The following is a 16,121-nucleotide window of genomic DNA, read 5'->3' as shown; positions in this document are numbered from 1 at the left end:
GCTGCGCAGCTGCTTCAGCTCTAGCTGCATGACTTGTTTTTAAGAATGCTTCTTCTACCCTTAATCTATTCTTATCTGCTTTACTTTTACCCTAAATAGGATAAAGACTTAATGTAAGCTAAGAACAAATATTAAAATAGTAACGTAATTAAAAAGAAAAATGTATATTCAAACCTCTTTAGATAATTTAAAACGACGTAATTTATCTAATAAGTAGAAGGTTAGTTGTAGAAGGAGTTTCAATTTTTCTTGACCTTCTGCATTAGTAGTACGTCCTTTAATACTTATATTAAGTCCAACAAGTAAAACTCTTTTTACTTCAGGCATTGTTAATTGAGTTGTATCTCTAAAGTAAAATTAAAAATAAAATATCACAATACATAAATAATAAGAAAATATTTATTTCTATAGCAAAATATATTCATTACTTACTCTTGTTGTTTTGGACCACTAAATTGATCACTAATATGTATATAATCTAAATATGGTGCAAATTTTGAAAATGCTTGTAAAATTCTTCTATCTAAAATAGCTGATGCTACTTCAGCAATTTCAGACATTACATAAAAACCTGATGGAAGACCAAATTTTTCTCCTGGTCTCTTCTCTGGACAATAAACACTAATATCAGCCATATCACGTACTAAATGCATTGCAGTCCGTTTTGTAGCTATTGCTAACACAAAATTGTCTGTTTCATCTTTTGCTAATTCTACGCGTATATGAGCTTGATCATTTTGAGGTCTAACAAGCTGTGCTAATACTGCAACTAAATCTTGTCTTTTAATTAATTTTAATTCAATTAACATGGAATCACATCCAATTCTTCCTGAACAATATAAACTATACTGTGATTGACTTTCTTTTACCAAACCATTTTCAGACATATCTTCATTTGATTTTCCCGTATCACCAACAAGAGAAAAATTATCTAGCAGTAGCTGCTTATGTTCTATAAGCCACATCTCCGCTACACGAGCATTTCTGGAACGCCCTGCTACATAATTGATGAAATATACTAATAATCCAATGATCATTAGTATTTCTAAGTAAAAACTGTCCCATCTTGCACGTAAATGAAGTGGTATTTTTGTAATTGTTAAAGTAGATGGTTCATCACTTTTTGGCCCTGTATTTCCTCCAGCTGAATCTAATCCTTCAAATTCTTCTTCATCTTGGAAGTGATCAAATTCACTATCACCATCAACAATTAAAACATCTTCTTCTTCAAAATCTTGATTATCATGTGATTCTTTGACATGTTCAGTATTACGGTCGTTGATTGTTTGAGTTGGCTTCTCTTCCTCAAAATCTTCAAACTCTGCAAATTCATTGTCTTCAGGTAATTCTTCGTGAAAATGTGCTGTGACCCATATATTGGTTGCAACCAAAATGATATGAATTATAACTAACCACAATTTCATTTTGTCTGGAACAAAAAAAATAACAGTTAAATGCTTAAATTAGTAAATTGTAATAGATACATAGGTAATTCTATATTAAAATTATTCGAAATATGTAATTTTAAGTAATGTACTATTTAAGATCACTATATAAAAGTAACTTAAAAAATTAATGTTTTTACGATAAAGTATCAAGTAATTGGAAAAGATTTCATCGACGATTTTATACAAAAAATTATTGTTTTTATCAATTTAATTATAATACACTAACTTCACTGTAAATTTATATAAAACACTTCCAAATTTTCGACATTGATTTCAGTTATTAATTAAAGGTTGTAACGTTTCTAATAAATAATACTGTCACAGCACCCTTTCGAGAAGGTGACTTGCACGCCACGAAACTAGCCACGCAGCGTAACGTCATTTCCTTAATCAAAAATTTGTTGTTGGAGACAAAAATAATATTTTTATTGAAAGTTAACTTTCCATAAAATTTATTTAATATTTCGAAAATATAAAATATTTATTATATATAATGTAATAATTCTTTGACAAAATATATATAATTTCAATTACGTTTTTCAGTTAAGAAATACAAAATTATATAAAAATATTTATAATTTAGAATGAAGTATTATTCACTAGAACATTCTAACATATTAAAGAGCAATCATATAAATAAAAAGTATGTTTATTTTATCGTTTATTTTTTTTAATTTGCTTAATGAAATGTAAAGCTACTTCCTGTTACAGATGATTAACACGTAATATTTAGTTGATAGTTTCAAATTTATGAAATTTACATAATCATGAACATAGTAAACGTCATAAAAAATGATACTTATTTCAACATTGCAATTTTAGTTCATAAATTTAAATATGCTATTACGTATAAAAAAAACAACCTGAAGTATATAAACCAACTTAAATGTAAATTATGTTGCAAAAATATATTACTTAATATAATAAAATAAATACTTCAATGTCATATTCAATAATCTATATTGTTGCTATTAAAAAGAATTTCTAAATATGTTAAAAAAATTAAAAAGAAAAAAATAATTTTTTTAAATAAAATTCTTTTCTATTACATTAATTCAATTTCAGCTAAATACATAACGTCAGCATTAGTCCAATATTCCAAATTCAACAAAAATTAAAAATTCGAGTTGTCGATAAAGTAAATTTCCTATTATGAACTCGCGTAACCAACTTTAACACGACTATCTCGAGGAACATATCCAATGGTTAAACGAGAGATCGATTCAGTAAGACCGTGGAAACGAGTAAGGGAACTTCATTGCGCACGCTAGACTGTAGTGGTTTTTTTACTGTCAAAATATGATACGGTTGTTTTTACATTTGTTTCTGTAGTTTCTGCGTTTCTGAGCTGTAATTAAAGCGGGGACTTCTAGCAACTGACGAATTAGAACCGTTAGAATAAGTGGAAATCAAAAGAGCGCGTGTTGACAGTGTAAATGCTAGAAAGCAAACAATGGATCAATACTTTGCAGGGAAGGGTAACATGCGGATACGACGAAAAATCATCGTTCCTTTATAGTAACGTTTCTTACATTCCGTGTGCTTGTCGTGTTTGATAGCTTGAAAAGGTAAGTGAAATTATAGAAAAATACATGCCCGTAACATTTAGTATGTCACATCATGTTTGGTTAAGATTTACACGTCGAACTTTCGTTTTTTTTTGTCTCTTTTTTTTTTTCCTCCTAACGTTAAAGGTGACAGAACATATATTCGAAAAATATTTAAAATGTAAAATCAAGAAAGTTTTCCGTTAAACGTAGAAAATTTGTACCAGCAATCCCACGAAATTTCTTCTAACGATTTCTCTATGTAATTGATTATTAAGAATCAGTATAGTATGCCTGAATCCCCTTTCCCCCGCGCTTGTTGTGGTTAACGAAGAAGGACAGGTTTCCTCGAGAATAAAACAATCATGTTTCGATTAATCAATGACCATGCAACGGATCCTACACGGTACATCCTACACATGAAAAGTCACTCAAGTACAAACAGTTACGTCAACCGGCGTCTTGTTCGTCACTTCTCCATTAACAGCAACAATTATTAAGAAGTACAACCGTACTAATTAAACAAAGGAGACGTCACACGTTTCTTCCATAGAACTTTTATTTATTTACAAGCACCATAACCGCCGTGTCTCTTTGCGAAACCAGCGATTACTTTTACCACATGATTATTTCACAATTTTTACAAGGGGCAGATTATTGATTTTGCGAAGCAGATGTGCGTGCTTGAGTCCGGATTGAGTGTCTCGGCTCACCGTTGCGTTTCTCTCGTTGCACAGGTAAAGCATCGGCCATCGACATGGATAAGTCGGACAACCAGCTGAAAACCTGGAAAAAGAAGAGCATGAAGTCGAGCGGCTCAGCGGACGTTGTGACCCAGTGCGTCCAGGTGGTCGTGCGTTGCAGACCGATGGACGAGAAAGAACTGACCCGTGGTTACACGCGCGTGGTCGACGTGCACCCGTCGAGGGGAGTGGTCGAGATTCGTCATCCGCGGGACGATCCGTCCAGCGACAATGTGAAAGTCTTTACATTCGATGCGGTCTACGACTGGAATTCTAGCCAGCAAGATCTCTACGAGGAGACGGTCAGGCCGTTGGTGTCTTCGGTCTTGGACGGTTTCAATGGCACTATCTTCGCGTACGGACAAACCGGTACTGGAAAAACGTATACCATGGAAGGCCTGAAGAACGACCACGAGAGACGTGGCGTAATTCCACGCTCGTTCGAGCATATTTTTAATCACATAGGTAGATCGGAGAACATGCAGTACTTGGTGCGAGCCAGTTACCTCGAGATATACCAGGAAGAGATTCGTGACCTTTTGCAGCCTGATCAGAGCCTGAGATTCGAGTTGAAAGAAAAACCGGACACTGGTGTATTCGTCAAGGACCTGTCCACGTCTGTGTGCAAGAGTGCCGCGGAAATTCAACAGTTGATGAACACTGGAAACCAGAATAGAACCATAGGCGCGACGAATATGAACGAGCATAGCTCTAGGTCGCACGCGATATTTTTGATTACCATTGAAATGGGATCGATCGGCGATAGCGGCGGAATCAGGGTCGGCCGTTTGAACCTGGTCGATCTCGCGGGTAGTGAAAGGCAGAGCAAAACTGGGGCCTCTGGCGAGAGGCTTAAGGAAGCGAGTAAGATCAATTTAAGCTTGTCAGCATTAGGAAACGTAATTTCGGCCTTGGTCGACGGGAAAACCACGCACGTGCCGTACAGAGATTCTAAATTAACGCGACTACTGCAGGACTCTCTAGGCGGTAACTCCAAGACCATCATGGTTGCCAACATTGGGCCGGCGAGTTACAATTACGACGAGACCTTGACCACGTTGCGGTATGCGAATCGGGCCAAGAATATTAAGAACAAGCCAAGGATAAACGAAGATCCGAAGGATGCGTTATTGAGACAGTATCAGGAAGAGATTGGCCGATTGAAAGAGAAATTGGCCCAGAAGGGTACGGTGGTGAAGCGAAAGAAGAAGTCGAAGAAGAAGAAAGGAGACGAAGCCGTAGATTCGGAGTCTGAGGCGGAGGACAGCCGAGGCGAAGATAATAAGATAGAGACGGATAAGAAATTAATCGCGGAGCAATTGAGAGCCGAGAAGCAAGAGACGGAGACGCTTATAATGAGAATAAAGGACCTGGAGAGTAAGATGCTTTGTGGAGGTAAGAACATAATCGACCATACTAACGAGCAACAGAGGGCGCTGGAACAGAAGGCGGCTGAAATTGCCGAGAGGAAGAAGCGAGAGGTCGAAATGCAGCAGAAACTCGAAGACGAGGAGCTGACAATGTTAGGCGTGAAAGAAACCTATTCGAACTTGCAACAAGAAGTGGATGTGAAATCGAGGAAACTCAGGAAATGTTTTAATAAGTTACAGGTTCTCAAACAAGAACTCGAAGACGTTACTAACGATTTTAACAGGGACAGGAGAGACTTAGAGCAAACCCAACACGAGCTAATGAAGGAGTTGAAGCTGAAGTACCTCATAATAGAAAATTTCATTCCAGAGGAGGAGAAAAATAAAATTCTATCGAGGATTCACCTTGACGAGGAGGAAGACTCCTGGATAGTGAAAGAGCCGGAACCATCCAGTATAGACATGATAAAGAGGCCTACGTCGATTCCTGGTGCCCGTAGGCCAGTTTCAGAATATGCACGAATTGCCCTAGCTATGGAAAGGGGTTGTCGTTATGCGGGTGAAAATGTATTGAACCTAGACCTAGATATGCCAGCCAGAACAACGCTGGACTATCAGGGGCCTGCTATTGCACCTACGATTCAAGCTGTTCTCGAGGAAGCGCTGCGGGACGAAGGGGACATCGACGTGGATGCGTCTAGTGCGAAGCTTAAATCGAAACCACGTTTACAATCTGCGAAAATACGACCTAAAAGTGTTGGGAAGGTACAACAGATTCCAGCGCCGGTTTATCCAAAGACGAGAGGTCTCGTGCCGAAGTAGGAAATTTTTAATACGTTCCAGTAAAGTCTGTAAAGAAACGTGTAAATATTGTACGAACCGCATCGTGAGCTTTGTTTGATTAATTTATATATATATATATATATAATTATATGATTCGTTGTGATACGACACATGGTATTCTGTGTGTATCAATAAGCGCGAAATAGCTAAAAATCTTTATAATTCTCTAGTCAATGTGCACTGTGCAGCCACATGGTATTAATATATCGATTATTTCATTATTGCATTAATAAAATATAAAATAATTATCGTGTCCAAGTCAGATTCCTACTCGTTTTTGAAGACTGGATTATTCGTGTATGTGTTGCATAGTTTTTGTTTTCCTTCTTTTTGTAACATTTGTTAGAATGGAAATTACGAGACATAAGATGAAATATAGTTTGTTTATGTGTTTTTTCCTTCTTTATACAGTTAAACTTATGGATAATTTTATTAGTACTATTATCGAGTATTAAGAAAACATGTTCCTTTGTATCTTTGTAGTTTCACGGAGACATGAAAAAACTTACACGCTTAAAAATATTTACAAACGAAGGTTATTGTTTACTCGTTTACTCTAATGCTCTTTTACAACTTTTTTTTTATTGAAAAATTACACATAGTTATTCTTGCTATTATATATATATATATTTCTTTAAACATTAAAAGTGCTTGTAAAAATAACATCGTTACTTTCGACTCCTTTGACATTTTATCACACGTATCTGAAACTGCTAAATTATAAAGATGATGAACGTAACACCGATTAATAAAATTTAATTAAAATATATTATTACAAACTGTAATTGAGAGTAAAGTCGTTTTCTCGTTTCAAGTTTCTTTTTTTTTTTTCTTTTTTTCTTTACTTACTTTCGTCCCGGTGATAACCATCTTTCATTTTTTTTATTTTTTAAACACTCCATCGTTAGAAAATCCACATTCACTCCACGCCTATGCGCACTTTGAGAAAAATTTCAACATTTCCTTTGCGTATTTCAATTTCTCGTGAACGACGAGGCAAGACGCGCGATTATAAACGTATAAAAAACGACAGGGAAATAAACTTTTTATCGGGAAGTCCTGTGACAATGAAATAAGCGTATTTTCAACTTTTTTTTCTTTCTCATAGAAATGATCAGGATAGTCCTTATGTAACATAGTAGTGAGAAAGTCATCACTATTTATAACGGATGTTAAAACGTATTTACAATATTATTTGAATTAAATTAGAAATTAGACAGAATCCTGGTCATTTCTATACCTCAATTAAGATTCTTGAACTAGTAACATTGAAACATTCCCACTAGACACTAGCACAGTGTCTAAGGTAAAAACTAGTCCCATAACAATTGCAAATAGTTTACAATTATGTAAAAGTTCCATATATTCTGAGCGATCCTTAAGTTGAATGTCACTTTAATAGAAACGCTGTTGTTGCACGTAATTTCCATATTGCTGTGGTTGTTGCTGTGAATAACTAGAAGAATGACCTGTGGGTGGTCCAGCATAAGCTGATCCATCGTAATTTTGTTGAGTCGGATATTGATTCGATGTCATGGACGGTCCACTGTATTGACCCTGATTTCCTAGACCACCGTAACCTTGGTAATTATAACTATTGTCCATGTAACCCTGATTACCACTATAAACTTGTTGAGGATAATTTGAAAACTGTTGATTGGACATATTTGGATAACTTAAAGGAGGTCCTTGTGGACGGGAGCAAGATTGATTATTTTGAACATAATCTTGATTATAAAAGTTCGACACTGAAGCTGTTGACGTATTAGTCATTGGGTCTACTGATTTTGTCATATTTTGATCAGTACTTTCATTTCCAAGCTGCAAATGCGATTTTGGCACGTATTTATTTGGAAGATCGCCCATTATATTAGCTATTAATCGTTTGGTCTCGTTTAAAATCGCATTTGGATCATTAGTTTTCGTCAGTTCTTTTGATCGTACGGGAGAGCGCGATCTCGAACGAGAATGAGAGCGCGTCCATGATCTCGGTGAATTTGACATCGATTTCGAAAATGCTCGTGATTTCTTCTTCGCTTTCTCATTTTCGTTGACATTTTTGTCTGCTGCTTTATATATATCTTCAAACGTATAATCGTCATCGTCATCCGATAGATCTAATTTCGTTTTCTGTTTCTCCTCATTGTCATTCTTTGTCTGTTCCTCTTCGTCATCATTTGCAAACATATCTATCTTAGGTTTCCATTTATCTTCCTCCTCTACAAGATTTTGATTTCCCTTGCGCCCGGAGAACGGTGAAATACTTCTATTTGACTTGGTAATAGTTTCCATTTTTTCTGGTGTTGGAGACTTGATTTTGGGTGTTGACGTCGCTATTGACGTCGTGCCCAAATTGACAAATGCTCTTAATTTTTCTACTCGAACTGGATCAGTTATCTCTAACTTCTTTAAGAAATTAATAAGTCCATGTTGTTCCTGAGTACTTAAGTCTTTGAAATTTTGTAAAAGTGACTTCAAGTCTGTATCTGACAAACTCTCCATTCTAGAAGTTTGGCGTTCAACTGTATCTACTATTGTCGAAGTCGCGGGTGCAGGCGTTGTAGCCTGAGGAAGGGAATTATTGCCACTTGATAGCCCTTTAACAAAATCCGCAGTTGTTACTGGCTTATCCGAGTTTTTAGATGCCTCGGCCATTCCAACAACGGCATTAATTAGAGTTTCTAATTCTTCTTGCGATACATTAGATCTACCTTGTGCTACTAAAGCAGCTGCTATTTGTTGAGCTATGGCGACTTTGTCTACTGTACCAACACCAGGTACACTAACGGGTTCGGATTTAATTGCAGGTGTAATTATCTCGACTGGCCTCGGATACACCGTTCTAGGTATGTAACTCGTCGACCTCGCAGCTTCCAATTCCCGCTTCTTCTTTTTCTCCTCTTCCATTTTCTTTTTGTTCTCCGCTGCCTTATGCAGCAATTGAGCAATATTTTGTATCGCGGATTTCGTTGGCGTTATAGCCATTTTTTCTATCATGCCCGCAAATAACTGACCTTTTAACTTTTCCTTAACCGTTTCAAACAGTACACTCACTTCTTCATCGTATAATAACTCTTCGGCAGAATTAGGTTTCGCCTTTTCTGCTGCTAATGCTTTTGAAAGGAGGGATACTATTTTCGGACCAAGAGAGCCTAATTGACCCTCCAGTGCCGTAAGTAATCGCAGTAAACCAACAACTTCTAAGTCTTCACTCAATACTTCATCTGGTATAGGACTCGGTGACTTATCTTTTACCGGGTATGGTGTCGCGTAATGTATCGATCTTGTGCGAGGCGGAATACCCCGAGGATAATAACTACTTCTGTACATACTTCCTCTTCCACGCATGTACGAAGAATACGCATAATCACGTTCCCTCATATCATGACGATCATAATAATCCGTCTTAATTGTTTTTGTACCAACATATTCCACCTCATCATCGCTTTCTACACGATGGCGACTTCTCTTGGGCGATCTATCACGCCTATTTGACGGAATCCATTTTTCTGGTGGTTTATCTTCCGGCAATTCTAATCGTTTCCTGATTTCTTCTTTTCGCTGTTGTAACTGTTCGTTATGAATTTCACGCATTCGTTTGTTCCAGAACTCGATCCACTCCGGCTTAAAATCATGTTTACTTGGATCTTTGCCTTCAGCTTGCAATTCTTTATACCGTCTGTTCCAAAACTTTTTCCATTCGTCAGGATAAGACGGATGCTTTTCTGGATTTTTCTCATGAAACTTTAACGCGCGATCAAGTGTTTCTTCGGCGCGTCGAATTTGTTCTCGATATTTATCCCATTTATCTCGCTCTCTAAGTGGTTCCGGAGAACGTGAACGCGAACGAGTACGAGAACGGGTACGATCCCGCGAATATCGCGATTTACTACGATATTTACCACTCTTATCTACTGAACTGGCCTTACGACTACGGATAGGTGATCGTGACCTCGAACGCGATGGCGATGGGCTACTCGATATGCTTGAAAGTGACGAGAGAGATTTTGTTTCGTCAGAGGGACGTTTGGGGGACTTTTTCACGTTTTCTTCGTCTTTATCTAGGGGTTTACGGATATTTAATTTATCCCTCGTGAGAATACGAATCTTGAAACCCCTAAAAGAAGATAAAACATTAATTTAATGTTTGATTTCCGGCAATTTATTAACGAAGGAAGGGATAGGATTATATTCGATGTATTTGTATTATTTCTTAATTATCATTATTTGCCAAATTTATTTAAATGGAAAAGATAATAGAAAGTAAGCAATGGTAAAGGTATTAAATGAATTCTGCCAAATTAAAATGTTATATACAAAGTTAATAATTCAGGGTAAGTATTAACTTACGATTTTGTAGTATCTGTCTTTGAATCTGTTTTCTTCGGTGATGATTTTTCATTTTTCTTGTCTTCACTTTTATGTTTATCGTCTTGCTTCTCATCGATAGGTTGAGAATCTTAATACAAGATTATTGAATGAATGAATAAATACTTCCAAAACCATAAATATTGTAAATTAAAAATATAAATTATTGTATACTCACCTTTCTTTGTACTACTATTACCAGTCATTTCTGCCATCTTCTCTTCAAAGTTTGTTACCCATCGCACATCGTAAACATCCATAAATGTTAACTCTGGCGTTTCCCTGCACGTAGGAAACAGCCATTGATTTTAAGGAAAGGTAAATTAAATTACGAAAGTCATTAGCGCGCACCTCGTCGAATCACGTCCATAAACTTTCGTAAAACATCGCGAACCGAAGTGCTCAATTCGTTTGTGCTCAACAGTATAAAAAATCGGAAACGTGAAAAGAAAAATATTATGACTTACCTAAAGTGGTAATCCTGATAGACCCGTTTGATATATTGCATTTTATTCTTTTCAAATTGATTCTTGTCTACCAACTGCGGTTGTAATCTTCCAAATCGCTCTTCAATCTTCTTAGCCACTAACACAGATATTTCATTAGCTCCACGCTTATAATTCGGAGTACGCGGTAATTCCGTAATTGCTCGCGATATTGTTGGGAAATGTCTATTTAGATAAGTTATTCTGTGGTTATAACTGGTAATGTGAGCCATAACAGTGCGAGGATCACCTCGTTTATCACACAAAACACATGTATAACTGGGTTCACAAGAATCATTATCAACCAGTTCAAGCAGATATTCAAGACCAACGAGTGGAGAACTTCTGTGTCGATCCAGACTCATCTGAATCGTTGTTGTTCTAGTTATTTGATCTTCCATGCCAGGTGGTACTGGTTCTCCAGGGGCCAGACCATCACCAATGGCAGTTGACTGTACAGGTGGAGCTGTTTTCACAATATCTGAACGTTTGGACCATAATAAAACTGGATATGGCCATTCATTTAATTTCATTTTGTGACGATTACACATATTATGATTTAGTAACTTATGAGCTCCAAACAGAGCAATATTACATATATGACACCATATATCACCATCTTCTGTTTCAGAATACACAGGTCTGAGCGTGCCATCTTCAGCAGTGACACTGCTCCTCATTAAACGCTTTCGATCATATTCTTCCTGTGAAATACAAATATTTCATAAAATTGACAGATAACTGTCATTTCAAGAATAGATCACAGAATATAAGAATATAACGATAATTTGAATGTAAAATTAATATAAGTTTCTTTAATACAAAAACACGGATTTCCTTGGTAAATTTTGTTTTGCATAGTATATAATTATGGATTAGTATAGTAATTTAAAATAACATATGTTTGTATTTAATTTTGACAAATGTGTATTGTAATATATTTAAAATTCTGACTCTGTTTATAAACAGTTTCTTTCAGTATCAGTTATAAATAACAACATTTTTTACAAACAATTTCTACTGTGCATTACCTTCTCTTTATCTGCTTCTGATAAATGAGAGGGATTGCGTCCCTCTATGTCGAGATCGTCAAAGTTTTGCATGGTTGACCCACGTCTATGAAAAATTCTCACCACGTTTTCTGAAAACACAAAAGTGCTATGATGTTTCAGTACAATAACAATGCAGCATTAGGGCTGGCAGAAAACGATAAGAATTAGTAAAAGTTACAAACTAATAGATAATTATGAAGTATATAAGTTAATGCTACAGAAAAATAAACTCCTGATTAATCGCGAATAATAAACTGAAAATAAATATATAGTTAATCTGAAAGAAATTAAGAATTTAGAAGTAACATATATAGATAATGTTCATTAATATTTGTAGAAATTATTTAGAATAATAACATTATTTTACAAGCCAACCCTGCAGCAGCAATTTGATTTAATCATGTATGATATTTCTTTTTCTCAAAGTTTATTATAGTAAAGCTACAAATTTTAAAGAACTATACTTACCCATTTAATGTTGTATATACTATCATATTTAAACAATTTATATACACATATAACATTATTTAAATGTGAAGTTTCCATTGATACGTTTAATTTTATATTAAATTAAAAACTTAGTATAACTTTGCATTTAAAAGCAAACAGCTTAATGCTAAATGCTTATACTATGTGTCGTAACACATTGCTGAACAGATAGTTTCAGCAACACAAAATACAACACAAGTTTTAAAATATGCTTTAAATGAGTTGTTATAACGCACTTTATAAAATAAATCAATTTTATTATATGTACTTACACATTTAGGCTAACAACTCTAAAGAGTAATTGGGCTCCTAAAGGAACTGACATTAAAGTTGATTTGTTCTTCGATATAAGAACTAATTTATAGTATTATTATAAACACTATTATTATTATTATTATCATTCTTATTAGTATTACTATTACTACGGTTTGCTGGAGTATAAGAATTAATCTCCAGCTACTTACCGATAAAAAGGAAACCTCATATTTCCAATAATGTTTCCAGGATGCACAAGTACCACAAAACATTAAACAAAGTGCACCATATAAAGACACTAATATCACACAAAGTTATGGCTTAAAATAACTTTGCGATTTATAATAAAAAGAGAAAAACATAGCCATTTAGGTTGAAATAAAATCATGTTATATATAGAATCAACACAGCTAATACGAATAATGCTGTGAGTTTCATTGTAACAGGAGAATAAACGAGACTTATATAAACAACGTGTCTTTTTATTAAGCGGTGCTTGCTTAAATAAATTATGCTGCTAATAACATAATAGGAGTAACAAAATCATGGTGAAAATTACGGAACAACCTGTAATACGCGTAACCAAAAGGTTATTCGACCGATTATCATCCATAAAAATATTGTAAATTGATTTCAGTCGCGTCGTTAATCTTTGGCAACCAAGCGATCATAGCCGAATGGCGATCTCTTGATTTTTAATTAATCTTCCCTTTCATACTGGTGTCTTTTTATTTTTTCGGCAAATTTACGCTTAAATTGTAACCTCTGATAGTAACGAGATAAAAAAAGTAAGCTTGACTTACCAAATTACCAATGCACGATGGTCACTCTCAGTAATTCCGTCCGTGTAGATTTTTCGTTCTTTAATTTTGTTTTCGATAAAACCTTTCGGTGGCCATATCGAAAAAGAAATATTCAACGACCACAGATCTGCGCATGACTGGCCTGCATATAGAGGTCGTGTTCGGTAATTAATTGCTGGTAGGAAACATTATTACCAACGAAACTTTTTTTCCTGTTTTTACAACACTCGATAAGTATGAAATAGTCCATTCGTATTTATCATTTTTAAAAAACGTTTTAATCCCAGTCAATGTTAAATCATACAAATTCTGTCGAATGTAGATGTGTTTTAAATAAATGATGCAAAAACTAGCATGGCCTATACTAAAATACACAACTAATTATATTCATAATTAAAAAAATAATAACAATAATTAACAGTAATTAATAAAAAATAATAAAAATAAAAAAAAAATTAAAAAAGAATATCAAAAAGTTTAATTCTCTTCTTTTCCACTATTTTCTATTGTTACGAAAATAAATATTTTGTGAATTAAACAGGATACAATTATAATACAATAAAAAATACAAATTTATGTATTTATTTCCAAAATCTCTATATTAATTTTTTTAAATTAAATTTCTCTGAACTTTCTAATTTTATATATTCCTTTTATATTATTCTTTTTAAACATTAATTTATTTCGCAACATATCAAAAATTTAATGAAATCCAAATTTTTATATTACTATAAATTGTGGTAAATTACATTATTATAAATTTTTCTAAAATTTGAATTTTTAAATTGAGATTTTAATAAAATATTGTGTTTTAAATTAATAAAAATAATTTTACCTTTACATACGATATTTCATCTATTATTATACAATAATAAAATGCAAAGAAATGAACATGCAAATACATAAGAACTGTGCTTAAGATCGAATCTAGAATACAATATTTCCTTGCTTGATATCGATTACATCTGGCATAAATTTTACATTATTATTCCTCTTGTATAAATCATGCAACAGGAAATGAATTACTCATTTTATGAGCACCAATTAATTATTCCTTTCGCACAAGTGTTACCTATTCAATTTAGAAATATGAAAATATTTAATTCAAAATATTTATTCCAGTTATACTTGATATTTAGTAAATATTTAATAAATATTTAATAATTTAATAATTACATAGAATATCTGATTTAGAATATGGTATGGATTTAAATTAAGGTACTCGAGCTTAGGAATCTTTTATAATACAAATAATATAAATATCTCGTTTTTCAAATATTTTCAGTATCACTGAGATGTGGGATTTCGTATGGAATACGAGGTATAAAAAATTCGTGTGCTCGTTATATGGCGAAGTTGTTTTCATGGAAATTCCAGAAGAGTCGCGAAAATCGTATTCCGAAACTCTACATTATTTACCGAACTACGATGCTGGCGATAAAGTTTTCCAATATTTTAGCCGAGATATATCGGTGGATCAAAAATATCGGAAAGCTATTTGGCGTGTTTGCCTTTGTAAACGGATGCTGACAAACTATGTCGCAACTTTGTGAAATTTGAATCTTTCCTGCTCTTTCAGTTTCCAGTTTCAAGGCAGGAATTCCTCTTAATCGTGGTATACGAATGTTCTGTGCCATTTGTTTCTTGATATTTTGGAGAACTTTGTAAAAGGCAGTAAGATTCTCTACTCGTTACCAGATAATTACATTTCCAAATAATTGATAAAATCTTTATACGTAATTCTTCAATTCCACACATTCTTCCTATTTCTAATCGAATAATGACAAATCAGTGGCGAATAATAATTGTAGGATAAAACAATTTTGCAAATAGTCGTTTATTTATTGATATTTCGAACAATTTTGTAGTGCTATTGAAATTGAAAAATTATAATTTCAAATATAAAATTATTGGATGCTACTTTCCAATGTCTTAGAATTTCCTGATTTTTAATTAGTAATAAGAGATTAGTGACGAATAATAGTCGTTGGAAAGTGCAAGCTTATAAATAGTTTTAAAACTATCCACTTACCATCGAAAAATTAATATATTAGGTGAAGTAAAAAGAAATCCACTATTTTCATGCAAAAATAATGGATTTCCTTTTACTACACCTAATATAATGAAAGACGAAATAAATTAACAATGTTGGCTACCACCTGAATATTCCAGTATTTGTATTTATAAAAAGAAATCCATTATTTTTGCATTCAATTTCATGCAAAAATAATGGATTACCTTTTACTTCACCTAATACTTTTAAATGATAAATAAAACTATTAGATATTATTTCCCAATTCTTTTGATTCCTAGAATCTCTAGTTAGAAATAAAAATTATTATTATTATATTATTATTATTATTATTATTATTATTATTATATGAAAAGTGCAATTTATGGATCAAATGAAATAATACCTAATTTCGAACTGTGCCTACGTAGAAAGTATTTTCGAAGCATCAGGATCAATTTTCAACGACGAGAATTGAAAAAGATTGAAAAACTTCCAAGGCGTATCCTAATTAGAATACCTTACACAATAAACGGGATTAAGGGAAGATTGAAAAAGAATGGTGGACCAAATTGAAAGAATATACAGTACAGCTTCTGGAAAATTAGCGAACAAGTTTCGTGATTTAAATTCCGATCAAGATGGATTAAAATGTCGAAAGATCGCAAACATGGCGGTTCGTGATTTGTGTTGCAGTGAACGGTAAA

General features: G+C 33.8%; 2 protein-coding genes across 2 annotated transcripts; one reads left to right on the top strand and one right to left on the bottom strand.

The window, feature by feature from the left end:
• The first annotated feature begins 2,691 nt into the window (after positions 1 to 2,691).
• Positions 2,692 to 5,985, top strand: Klp68D (kinesin-like protein 68D). The gene is made up of 2 exons (XM_017902295.1): positions 2,692 to 3,016; positions 3,733 to 5,985. The coding sequence occupies exon 2, from the start codon at positions 3,753 to 3,755 to the stop codon at positions 5,928 to 5,930; it is 2,178 nt and encodes a 725-aa protein (XP_017757784.1). The 5' UTR covers positions 2,692 to 3,016; positions 3,733 to 3,752; the 3' UTR covers positions 5,931 to 5,985.
• Positions 5,986 to 7,346: 1,361 nt separating this feature from the next.
• Positions 7,347 to 13,520, bottom strand: LOC108549073 (uncharacterized protein CG7065). Its single transcript, XM_017902294.1, has 6 exons — positions 13,404 to 13,520; positions 11,836 to 11,945; positions 10,787 to 11,508; positions 10,498 to 10,601; positions 10,302 to 10,410; positions 7,347 to 10,068 (listed from the first exon to the last, which is right to left on the bottom strand). Exons 2-6 carry the CDS (start codon positions 11,905 to 11,907, stop codon positions 7,347 to 7,349), a joined length of 3,729 nt encoding a protein of 1,242 aa, XP_017757783.1. The 5' UTR covers positions 11,908 to 11,945; positions 13,404 to 13,520.
• Between the last annotated feature and the right edge of the window lie 2,601 nt (positions 13,521 to 16,121).

Source organism: Eufriesea mexicana, unplaced genomic scaffold (genome assembly GCF_001483705.2).
Source record: "Eufriesea mexicana isolate 0111107269 unplaced genomic scaffold, ASM148370v2 scaffold1801, whole genome shotgun sequence".
Taxonomy (NCBI): domain Eukaryota; kingdom Metazoa; phylum Arthropoda; class Insecta; order Hymenoptera; family Apidae; genus Eufriesea; species Eufriesea mexicana.
This window is presented reverse-complemented; position numbering and strand designations above follow the sequence as displayed.

Coding starts and splice junctions, on each gene's coding strand:
- Klp68D (XM_017902295.1), top strand. CDS start 3,753: ATGGATAAGTCGGACAACCAGCTGAAAACCTGGAAAAAGAAGAGCATG.
- LOC108549073 (XM_017902294.1), bottom strand. CDS start 11,907: ATGCAAAACTTTGACGATCTCGACATAGAGGGACGCAATCCCTCTCAT. Junction 10,602..10,786: donor TATCAGGATTACCACTTTAG/GTAAGTCATAAT, acceptor TCCTACGTGCAG/GGAAACGCCAGAGTTAACAT. Junction 10,069..10,301: donor AAGACAGATACTACAAAATC/GTAAGTTAATAC, acceptor ATCTTCTTTTAG/GGGTTTCAAGATTCGTATTC.